Source organism: Uloborus diversus, chromosome 4 (genome assembly GCF_026930045.1).
Source record: "Uloborus diversus isolate 005 chromosome 4, Udiv.v.3.1, whole genome shotgun sequence".
NCBI lineage: Eukaryota > Metazoa > Arthropoda > Arachnida > Araneae > Uloboridae > Uloborus > Uloborus diversus.
The window spans coordinates 192,114,401-192,127,476 of NC_072734.1; the positions used below are offsets into that span (position 1 = coordinate 192,114,401).

The 13,076-nt window shown below is 35.3% G+C and overlaps 1 protein-coding gene across 1 annotated transcript in view; it reads left to right on the forward strand.

Annotated features, from left to right (window-relative positions):
* Positions 1-585: 585 nt before the first annotated feature.
* LOC129221074 (uncharacterized) overlaps positions 586-13,076 on the forward strand; it is a 28,313-nt gene continuing 15,822 nt past the window's right edge. Inside the window, exon 1 of the mRNA XM_054855511.1 lies at positions 586-851. Coding sequence (XP_054711486.1) covers positions 586-851 — 266 coding nt within the window. The remainder of the gene's footprint in view (positions 852-13,076) is intronic.

A 13,076-nucleotide genomic window follows, 5' to 3' on the forward strand; every position in this document is an offset into this window, starting at 1 on the left:
GTTTTAAAACAAAATATTTCAGTTATGAGTAACAATTAAAAATCCATTGTTGACATACTGATGCAAAACACTGTTGAACCTTCTTTCACGCACAAATACCAAACCTGAAGCATCCTTGAAATAACCAAGAATTTTTTCAAAGCTAATTTAAGACCTCTTAATTAATTTTTGGCACATTTTTACTAAGGTAAGTTAATTTACTTTTACAGTCACGTCTGAGTATTATACAGTTTTAAAACATTACATTCGACGAGTTTTCTAATTTTATTTTTTGGATCTACCTCTGTCCCGGACTGGAAAGATTATCTGCACTTTACAGTGATAGAATTACCAGCTACAGTTTACAGTTATATTTTCTAAATGCATACTTTTTTAAAAATGAATTTTGACTTTTAGGAATTTTTACCTTTACCTTAAAAAATTATGATAATATATACCAATAGAGAATAGCTCTGACAAATTTTAATAAATTTGATTTTTCTTGATACATTAAACTATCTTTCAGTGCATGGATTTTAATTACGGTTCCAAAGTTTTTTTTTAGCTCTGCCGACATTGAATCGAATTAACATGTCTGTTTTCAGAATGAAGACATCAGAGATCGCTTTTTTCGCCGCTGGATTTGGCCTGGGAGCCCTCGCAGGATATTATGCATCAAAGATATGGAGACAGGCTAAAGGAAATGATGGAGATATTGAGAGAGAGAGTGTTGAAGTGAGGAGGGAAATGGATGATGAGATGGATAGTGAAATGAGTAATGAGAAGGGTAAACAACTGAATGATGCAATGGAAAATGAAACAGACATAGAATTGACAAAAGCTCTGGATAAACAAACCCAAACCGAAGAAGCGTAAGCATTTTATTCAACTCACCAATTTATTGAGGAAAAAGAAAAAGGAGTTTGGGTCATCAGATGGGGGATATTTGGAGGAATCAGATTTAGGGTAACTTGACAGCTTGAAACAGTTTAAAAGCAGCTAAACTTAACCATCTCAGCAACTTTCTCTTTTGTGAGAACAATGGGGTCGTTTCCAAAAGTTTAAAAGTATTTGTTTTTCGGAAAAAAACATGCTTAAAAACATAGGATCTGACCATTTTTGAAATAATTTGTTGAAGTTTAATATTAAAAAAAATTACTTTGACTGTTTTACTTATTTATCTATTTATTATTATTATTGTTATAATTATTATTATTTTGCCGCGCTGTGGTTATAGCCAACGTGTATATAAACGAACGGATATCTTTTATTTAATTATTTTCTTTTTTTTAGCAAATATAGTTTATAATACCCTTTTGTGGTGTAAGCAGAATTTTGATGACCATTTATACCGATATGCAAGCGTACTTAAGTGTCAAATTCAAACTTAAGTTAAGATAAAATAGGCTAATTCTTGCATTTATATTTATAGCACACCTGACCATCCGGAAAACTTTAAAGAAATAGACGATTTTTGGTTTAAATCGATTGCAGAAGCCACAGAAAAGGGCCGCAACACCATCAAAGAACTTAAAGCTGACTTAATAGACTTTACCGAGGAAGCGAGCCAAATAGCCAGAGGCAATAGCCCAGACAGCTCAGAAGAAGAATATTTTTCCTGTGACGAACAATAGTAATTAATTCCAGCTAAAAACCAAACTACAAACTTTACACCATTTTCTCATCTTTTTTTTTTTGCAAAAATTCACGCCAACTTGTGCAGCACTTCTATTCACCTCACATTACAAAATAAAACTTTTTTTTTTTAATTTTATTGCTGCAGAAAACCTTTTTTTTAAAACTACAATTTTCTTTCAATAAAAAATAATATAACTATAAATATGCTTTGATTTTTTTTTTTTTTTTTTTTTTTTTTTGAGTTTTAAGGCAACACTGATATTTTTAACTTAGTTTTTCTATTTTATATTATTCTACCCATTTATTCAAATATTCAATAGAGCGGAGAAAAAAAACAAAATTTTTCTTTTAACGACGCTATCGCGCGGAAAAGTTGCTATCGGTGAAGACTTCAAAACAATGCCTTTTTATTGAAAATAGACAATGTCTTCCAATCACGCAACGAGCCTGAAAATTCGAAAACCTGTAGAATTAAATTTTTTTTAAAAATCAATTTTTGTAATTTTTTTAACACACATTTGTGTTATTTTTTTTAATAACCATATTTACGTTAGTATAATACTAACGTATAATACTGACGTACTACTACGTACGTCAAAAATTAGCACATAATCGATACATAAATAAATAATATGTAATAGCCCCCATATGTAATAAATACATATGTAATAAAATGAGTATTTTCAAACTTAAAAAAATCTACATTTTTTTTTCGAATTTTCAGGCTCGTTGCGTGATTGGAAGATATTATCCATTTTCAACAAATAAAATTTGCTTTTACAGTCTTCACCGATAGCAACTTTTCCGCGCTTTAGTCTCTCAAAAATTGAAATTTTGTTGTTCTTGCACCCACCTACTAAATAATTAAAAAAAAAAAATCTTCTTACCTACACAATATCGGCAAACAATAAATTTTTTCTAGTAGTTTTTTTTTTTTCTTTCTTTTTTTAACTGGAATAGAACTGCTGCACAAGTTGGCGCCGGAATTATTTGCAAAGGAAGACGAAAAAGAAATCTTTCGAAGATTTTAAAATACCTAAAGATTCAGCTTACTGAAAATAAGTCTGACTCATCTGCAGAACATTCTACGAAAAGTAATTCTGTTGCCGTCACCGATGAAAACTACAGAAGTTTAAGTAATCGACAAGACTGACGCAAACTTTTAAAAGCCTAGCATAAAACAATATTTCTCTATAATATACTAGCAGTACCTGCACGGCATTGCCCGGAGTAGAAAAATAAAAGGTCATTTGGTTCGCCTGTATATTTACAAGTAATGGATGATGACTTTCTCTCCAATATGCTACGTCAATTCATTCGTCCATGTTATGGTAATTTGCTCGGGGCAGAGGAATGAAATCCACCAATGGTGGTAAAAATAAAATCATAGAAAAAGAACAAAATCGAATTTTTGAAAAAATCGCTCCGAGGTTCACACTTCCATGCTACAAGCTAATTTTGTGCCAAATTTCATGAAAATCTGTCGAACGGACTAGGCGCTATGCGCGTCACAGACATCCAGACTTCGAGGCATTCAGAACTTCAACTTCATAAAAAGTAAAGAAAACATTCATAAAACATTATATTAATATTTCTGTCCTCAACTTTACCTTAACCGAAAGTGTAATTATTATGAAACAAGACTCATCCATTTGAAAAACATTCTCCGTATAGAACAAACGTGGAGAAGAAACATTGACAGTTCTGCAACAAGAGCCTGCTTCTGCAATTAGAGCCAAATTTCTACAGCAAATATTCCAAATTGGTTTTCTATTCTTTCCTAGACTGCGTCTTATGGACCGTTTGGCTTGCAAGAAAAGAATTTGAGTGCTTTCGTGGGGACTGAATTCCCTGAATTTATTCAGATCATTTCAATGGCGACATCGACGGCTGACTCTAGTTCTAACCGAATGAGAATCTTCCATATTCCACGGCAGTACTTTTTCAACCAAAAACTATCGGAAATATGACAACGGAATTATTCTTACACCTTTGAACTGAATTGTGAAATTTTATCAAAATAATACCTTTTTAATGGCTGCACAAATATTCAATTTTCGATCAGACTGCACAATAAGGAAATTTTATTAAATTTGTTTTTCGGCATCAAGAAGTGTTTTTACTTTGTCTTTTGAAGTTTCCTTTGTCTCTGTTTTAGCTTGTCTCTAAATTTACACTAGGACGTGACCTGATAAGGTCGAGCATACCCTTCTCTTTTTTGTTTTTATGAGCTATATTCGGCAGTGCGTGCCGTACCTTGCCTTTATCGCTACAAATTAATGCTTAAAAAATTTAAACTACAGTGAAACTTTGGTAACTCGACCACCCCGGTAACTTGACATTTAATTTTCTTATGGTTATCCCAAGCGAATTTTAATGGGTGAAAACCTCTAAACTTGACGCAGATTTGCAGGGAACTGCTAGCAAAATGGAAATTAAGGCTTATTTTAGAGTGAATTTTTTTTTCGCGAATACAATACTTTCTTTTTTGTAAAAGGAAGTAAAAAGTAAATATAACTGGGATCTAAAAGAAGAAATGCTGCAATCAATATACGAAACAAATTAAAAACGTCGATTTTTGGTTGATTTTTCGTAACTTTGCTGCTTATGCGCGAACGAAAAACTGCAAAGGAATGTAAATATTTTCAAAGATATACATTAAAAAGAAGCATTTAAATAGGATTAAAACAAAAATTTTGGAACACTTGGATTTTTATAAAAAATATTTGAAAACTGACCATTTTTTACCTTTTTTTCAAACTCAACTGCTAATGCGCGATCTGAAGACATAAATATTAATTTTTTCTATTATTTTTTCCATGTTTAGGATGGTATTACACAACTTTTTTTTGCTATTGGAAGTTGCTTAGCAAAAATTTCCTGTTTTCGGCCCACCCTATTATACAATAATTTAGTTAGCCGGTGCAGCGCTGGACATCATTTGACGAAGATCGGGATTGTAAGAGAAATGTTTGACTTTATTTGAAAATAGTTGACCTCGCTCGAATTGGAGTTTTTGAGAATTACCCAAAACTACTTCTTCACAACTCCTAAACGTTTTCGTGATTTATATTGTGTGGTTTTTTGGGTGTCTTCCTAGTTTCGCCGATATTTCATTTGCTCCCCCCCCCCCCGATTTTCAGTTTTAATCACACCTTATAGTTTATTAAAAGAGGGGGGGGGAGAATTTTAAATGTCGACGAAACTGGGGTCAGACCTTTTTTTTTTTGGTAACTATTTGACCTCTGCCTGTGTTAACCAGGGTTGCCAGATTTAATCACTGTGAATACGGCACAGGCTTCTAGGAGTGAAAGGGGGGGGGGGGGGATTTTTCAAGGTTGAGGGCAATTACTGGATATGGTGCATTTTTAAGGGGTGCTTGTCTACGTAGAACGTTTCTTCATGACAAATCTTAGGAATTCAATTGTATCAAAGCATTAAACTTTACAAAATGTCGCCGATCAAAGTATAAAAATCGTTTTCAATGCGATTGCCATGCGCAGGGGCAATTCCAACATTAGTCAATGATCAAAGAGGAAGTAATCATTGGTCTGCCGCTCATGCCAAAACAAAAACCAAATTGAAACGAAAATAATTTTTGCGTTTGCTGCCACATGATTTTCTTTTTGCTCTTTTTTTTTTTCACATTTTTTTTTGCTTTACTTAATTTTTTCCACTTAAAATAATGCCTCGTTTTGTAAAATATTGTAATAAGCTAGAATGCGGGACTTTAGCCGTCCCGTATGGAAGTTCGCCGGGACGCGGGAATATTTTTCAAAATACGGGACTGTCCCTTGAAATCTGAGACGTCTGGCAACCCTGGTGTTGACCAATAACTTGAATCGAATGAAAAAAAAATAACTACATCAACGTGAGCGAAGTCGCGGGTAAAAGCTAGTTGTCGATAAATATTAACACAAAAACCAAGGTTATGCTCTTTTTGCGCATTAGATATTTAACTAAACGGAAAAGAGGCCTGTGACTGTGAGGATTACTTGATTCTTAGTCATGGGTGGTTGGTTTGATCCATCTCAAAGGCTATAGTTGACTCCTGACTCCGCGCCATCAAAAGTGAAGAGAGATCAATAAACAATCTTCTTGGCTGCTCCCCCCCCCTCCACACCAAGAAAAAAAAACTGATTTTACATAATGACTAATACAATCAACTCTATATAGTCAGGGTTGATTGTGTTTCGGTATTTTACCGAATTTCCGGTATTTTTATGTCCGAAATTATGTTTTTTTTTGTTATGCTTTTATCTCCCTTTAATTACATAATATTCATCAAATATACCTGCAAGAGCCTTAAGATGGACACCTATCCTTTAAGGTGGACAAATGTCAAAATAATTTCTATAACACCAGCTCAAAAGCAACTTTGTAACCACATTAAAAATTTAATCAAATGTACACACAATATTTTGACTCAGAACTATTTAATACTATGGCAAAGGTGCGCTTAAGTAATAGGGGCCAAAGATTCCCCCCCCCCCTGTTCTCGCTTTGAAACTTTCAGGTATTTTTTGATGAACTCACAATCACCCCTGGTATAGAACGACCTCTTATTTACTGCAACCCTTCCTATAGCGACCGATACATTAAGTACCATTTCCCTAATCCGTGGATGCAATCTTATTTTGCCGTCCATTAGAGCGTCCGAACTGAACCGTTCATTCCAATATAACGTCTAAAACTAAGTTTCAATTTTTGTGTTATCATCAGGGTTAACTATACGAAAACTAATATTGAAACATTTTATGTTTCTAAAGGTAAAATCTTACCTTTGAAAATAGCTATTTGTTGGTATGGGGTAAAAAAAAATGAGGAAAACCAAACCCAAATAGTAAACATTACGAATTATATTTTTTTGAAAAAATTAAAAAAGCAGAAAGCTTCTACAACTGCAGCATAAATTTTTTAAAAAGAAAAAGAAACGAACAGAAAATTTTTTTTATTGAGCAATCACGGTTGCTTATTGTTTTCACTTGACCATCCTTGATGTTGTGTGTTCCTTTTCCAGCTTGGAAGGGGCGTCTGCAGCACCACCGCCCACCGGCGGGGCGGCGGCACGGCTGCTCTGGTCCTGAGCACTGTCCCCTGGAATCCATTTCTGCTGGGCAGCGACGTCCATCTCCTACACACTCATGCTAATACGCATACACACTCGCACACGCCTTTACACACATACACACGCCTACGTGCACACACAAAAGCCTACATACACACTCAACTATACACACGTAGCCTCCCAGGAGGAGGGATATGCTGGGGGGGGGGGTGCACGTTTCTAGAAACAATAACTCTAATAAGTAGTGTCTTGTTGCAACTCGTGACTGCGAAAAACATAATTTGAATTCATAGTTTCAGAATTCAAATTAGAGTTGATTGGTGGAAGTGGGTCACAGGTTTTTTTTTTATTATTAAATTATTATTTTATCTTGTTTCTTTAATCGCTTTTAAAACGAAGCACAACTATGATCAATTATTCGTGCATTTTAAAAACTGACTTAATAACATGCCGTACGTTATAACGACCTCCCCTTATAGCGACCGATTTTGTTTGGACAACAGGGGTCGTTATAACGAACGTCGAGTGTAATCTTCTATCCACTTCGTTGTGTTTTCCAAAGTGTAAGTTTCCATTTCTTTCAGCGTAATTTTTCTCAAGTTAAAGGGATTACAGTACCTTTCAAACACTTTTTTAAAATTTAAGTAATTTTTATATTTTTAGGCTTTTTTATTTTTGCACTTATTAAAAAAAAGTTTTTTGCTAAACGATCACTAAAATCAATCTGTGCATTCATTTGCTTTTGTGTTTACTATTAAATTTTCTGTGAACAATTACGTAAAAAATCGTAATTTTTTTCAAAAAAATTTGGTTTTTAAAGGTTTAACATGCTCTAAACATTTGAGTAATTTATAAAATGCTTATCCAATGCACAGTTTTGTCAAATATGTTATCCCAATTGCAAGAAGTATTACTTTAAAGCTGTATCTTTGATAGAAAAAACTCCTTAGGGATTCTAATGACATGAAAACACACACACACACACACACACACACAAAAAAAAAAAAAAAAAACATCATCGATAAAAAGCAATTTAAAATTTTTCTTTTGCATAAGAACACATAGCGAGCATGGCCTAAAATCACTCATAACTTTTTAAATATTTGAACTAAAGCAATGAAACTTTTCCCCTGTGTTCAGTATAGTTTTTAGTTTTGAAATAAGCAATAAATTTTTTTTTTTGATCGTTTCATCAGTTTTGAGGTACTGTAATTAAACTTTCCGAAATCCAACATCTTTCAAGTCCGGGAAGATCACGTCACCTATCCCTTCTGCCGGAAATAATCCTTTGAGGAGAAACTTTATTCTCTTTTAAAACGAAGCACAACTGTGGTCAATTATTCGTGCATTTTAAAAAATGACTTAATAACATGCCGTACGTTATAACGACCTCCCATTATAGCGATGGATTTTATTTGGACAACAGGGGTTGTTATAACGAACGTCGACTGTAGTTTTCTATCCACTTCGTTGCGTTTTCCAAAGTGTAAAAATTTCCATTTCTTTCAACATAATTTTTCTCAAGTTAAGCTTTCCGAAATCGAACATCCTTAAAGTCCGGGAAGATCACGTCATATCTGCCGGAAACACCGTTTGAGGAGAAAGCCCATGTGAGCATCGCACAACAACACACGCCCCGAATACTCCGAACCGTGAAAACGGAATCACGTTCACGGTCAATCGTTGACAATTCCCATCGTGAAAGGACCCCACCTTCGCGACGGTCGTTTGGATCTCGACATCCGGGTAGGTGCACGTTCCATAAAAGTGTTCGTCTTTGAGAACAAGACCCCAGTTTAAGTGAATCTTCTCGCCGAGAAAGGACCCTTTTTCTGATTGATTATGACACATTATGTCGTGCCCAAGACTTGGATCGTGGTAAGGTATTATTTTTTATTTAATTGCCCAGGGGTGCCCACAGAGGGGGGGGGGGGAGGGGGATTATGGTGCAAGTTGCGCCATCAAAATTTTGGGGGGATTTTTTAAATGCGTTTATTGATTTATTTAAATTTATTTATGGATTTATTAAAAATTTAAGTACAGTCGAACCTCCATATATCGAACTTCCACATATCGAAATTTTCTATGCAGCAAATTTCTATGCTCATTACATAGAAAATTGTTTATATATTTCGAAAAAACCTCTATATATCGAAATTTTTTTCGAGACATTTGTAGATTTTTTTTTCCACTTTAGACTATTCGTCTCATGAAAAATGAAGGTTAGGGGAGAACATTATGTTCACTAAAGGTTGCTACGAAACTCATAAGGAATATGGGGTTGAGGGGTGTGTAGATAGGGCGTTGTTCTGTTCTGGAGTTCCTAAATTCCCGCAAGTTTATTTCAAATCTTAGTTCCAATAAGTAATACAGTAAAATCAGTTATCCCTATTGTCTATTGAATATCATTCCTAGTTTCATACACGAAAATTGACTTTAATTTTAATGTTTTAGGAGATTTTTAGGATAAAATAAGATCGTTTCTATGTATCGAAATTTCCATATTTCGAATTTTTTTCTGGCAATTTGCAGCTTCGATATATGGAGGTGCGACTGTAATTCATTCTATTTTATTCGGTTTATATTTTATTTCAGTTATTTATTTAGTTCGTGTGTGTGTGTCATTGGCGTAGCACAGAACTTTTCTAATAAAATAATAGCAATAATAGTTAAAAATAAATAAATAAATAAATAATATTTAAAAAAAAATAATTAAAAATATTTATGAAAAAAGAGAAAATGAAAAAGAGAGCTAGAAAAAAAAAAGAGAATAAGGGTTGGGAGTTTTTTTTGGGGGGGAGGGGGGATTTGCGCCATTGAACTTGGGAGGATGGGCACTCCTGAATATGCCATCCCTTTGTTCATATTCAACGGTGTTAAATTTAATAAATTATGGGATGATGTATGTAAAAATTTACAAAATCTCACCTGGGTAACATTCAATTTTGATATATACAGAAGAAAATAATTTTATATTTATATATATAGAAATAAAAATATTTACATGAATGTAATGAAAAAACTAAATAAATAAATAAAATAAAAAAATAAAAAGAAAATAATAAAAGAAAAAAAATCTCAATTTCTGTCACTTTTAACTGCTTGTAAAATGCTTAGTGTGGTAAAGTATTGCCAGATTTTTGTTTTCCGCCTCGAATAAGTACTGCTATATTACATTCGGGGAGAAGTGATAGCGAACGTGAGCAAAGAGAGTTGCTGATTAGCGCCAACATCTGTTACTTTCACGAATTACTCGTTGGAAACAGTGTTGCCAAGTTTGACTAATGTTAACCATTTGCTCCATTTTTGCTCACACTTGGCTAAAAATTTTTAAAAAGCATTAGCCAAATCGCTTAGGGGCCATTCATTAATTACGTAAGGATGATTTTGGGAATTTTCGACCCCCTCCCCCATGTCAGGTTAAGTAAGATTTTTAACCCTCCCCCCCCCTATCTTACGTAAGATTCCATTCCGTTTTTCAAAATAATAAAATAAGGAATCTTACATCACTGGAATGGTTATTAACTTCATTATTACTGAATATTTTTTAGTAAGTTTTGGAAAAACAACTATTTAGTAAAAGGAATCTAGACTTGATGTTTTTTCGACAAATATTTTTTGTGATAGTGATTATGATGTGATACTAATAGAAAAAAAAAAGACTTGCCATACATAGTGCAATTCTTTTATAAAATTTTACACTATTCATTCTTTGAAAAGCAAGTAAAAAACAGCTCATCCTGGTGTGATTTTTACCTTCCAGCAGTAAACGAAATGTGATTCCTGCCAAACCACTTGATAGCGCTATTTCTAATATAAAATATCGACTTGAAAATTATTACATAAGAATGGGCGTAACCTCCCTCCCCCCCCAAAGTAAGGGTATGTAGAGATTTTTCAACCCCCCCCCCTCCCCTTCGGGACCAAACGTCTCATTGCTTTGTTTACTTTCAGTATCACTTCTCGCTGAAGCATGGACGCCCACATGCAAAATTTTAGGGGGGGGGGGGGCGGGGGGCTCAGATATTTTCAACATAGAAACCGATTTCAGTGCAGATTAGAGTTATTAAAGTTTGACATTTTTAATAACTTATTCACTACTAGTGGTACCCGCACGGCTTTGCCCGTAATAGAAAAATTAAAAGGTCTTTTGGTTCGCCTGTATATTTACAAATAATGTATGGTGAATTTTCTCGCCAATTGGCTTGTGCCCATGTTACGACTGCACGTTATGATAATTTCGTAATTTACTGGTCCATCTTATGATAATTTTGTTCTTAAAATTGGAATAGAAAAAGAACCACACCGAATTTTCGAAAAATCACGTCGAGGTGCACACACCCCTGCTACAAACTAACTTTGTGTCAAATTTCATGAAAATCGGCCGAACGCTCTAGGGCTAGGCGTTATGCGCGTCACAGAGATCCAGACATCCTACAGACATCCAGATATCCTCCGGACAGAGAGACTTTCAGCTTTTTTATTAGTAAAGATAAAGATAAAGATAGGATGGAGAAGAATTTTTTTTTTTCATTTTTGCAAAGAAAAAGTACTAAAAGCAAGGAAAAGTACTAATTTTAAAAGGGGTCGAACATGATGGAAACCACGGAGCTACAATATAACTAGAGTGCGTGCTAAAGCAATATTTTGGCTGTACACTAAGAAAGCTCCAAAACTTCACTGAGGTACTACGGGTAGCGTTCCGGGATTTCCCGAGTTTCCAACTTGTTTCCAGTGAAAAACACTCATATCAGCGAAAAGTTTTCTGAATCGCTACATGTTTCATCACTGCACTTTTGTATAACAATAACGTTATCTACCAGTGTAAAGATATATTCAGCTTCTTTATTGGGTTTAGGTACTAGCTACGTTGCGCGGCTTCGTACGGTTTACCTCGAGAATAAAAGTTAGGTCAAGTGACGCGTGTTCAACAAAGTAACAGAAAAAAAAAATACTGTAAAATTTCCCGTCAAAATAATGTTTCTTAAATAAAGTTAACGGCAGATCTAAAAGTTCCGAATAAATAAGACGCAACCCTCCATTAATATATAGCTAAATTCCTTGATTATATTCTACTGACAATACTTAACGGCCCAACGGCCTCTGCAGGCGCTGCTCTGAGCACTGCCTCCTGGAATCCGTTTCTCCTCGTCGATGGCGTCCATGTCCTACACACACACACGCGCGAACACACACACACACACACACACACGCACACGCACACATACACACGCTCACACACACATGCCTTTACACACATACACACAAGCCTACGTGCATACACACAGGTCTACGCACACACACAAGCCTGCACACAACTATACATACGTAACCGCCCAGGAAGAAGGGGGACAGGAGCTGTTTGTAGAAACAATAGCCCCCAATGAATAGGGCCCTGTCGCAACCCGTGATTGCGAAAAACATAATTTGAATTCAAAATTTCAGAATTCAAGTTATTTTTTTTTAATCTGAAGAAGTAAATCTATCTCAAGAGTTTTGGAGATTTGTATATAGAGATTAGGGAACATACAATTTTAATATAGATTTTTCCTTCAACAAGGAGCGATTATGATACATCATCGTACTTCTTTTTCAAATATATGCGTAAAAAGGCCTCATTTCATTTCTGAAAATGAACTGAGCGATATTATCTAACTCAACAAGAAATTAGTTATCCTGGTATCAAATTATAAATCAATGAAATGCTTCCCTCGCTTTAAAAAAATTAATTGTTTTTCTTTCAGTCTCTCTCGATCGTGATTAAACCAAAAATAATAACTTGAAGTATTTTTCTCGAATTCAGGCTTTTTTGTTCTTCCTGCCAACGGTGCTGTCGCAGCCGGATGTTCGGGGTGCCCACAGGGCCTTCGAGACATTCCTCCAGAGCCAACCGAACCGTCACCAGAGAGGGCAGCACCAGTCCAGGACATTCCAGGACGACGTGGAAGAGAGCGTGGCACACCAGCGTTTCAGGGGTAGGGATTACCCGAACAGGCCTCCCAATTACAGACCCCAAGGGGAGAGGTTCTACGAGGACACAACACCACGATTTCCCAGGTACAAATACAAATACAAATGTGACGACCTTCATCAGAGCGGTCATTCCAAGCTCGTCAGCTTGCGAGATCGAGATTCTCGCTCACGTGATCGGGTGTGACGTAGAAATGTCGCAAAGTAGTATTCTAATCTACTCGAACCTAACCGCAAGCTAAGTTCGAGTAGATTAGAATGCTACTTTGCGACCTTTCTACGTTACAACCAATCACTTTAGCGAGAATCTCGATCTCGCAAGCTGACGAGCTTGGAATGACCACCCACGCTCTGGGCCCAGCTAGGCTAGTCCTGGTCAACTTACAATCCCCAGTGAAGATCAATGGCCCTCTTAAAGCTA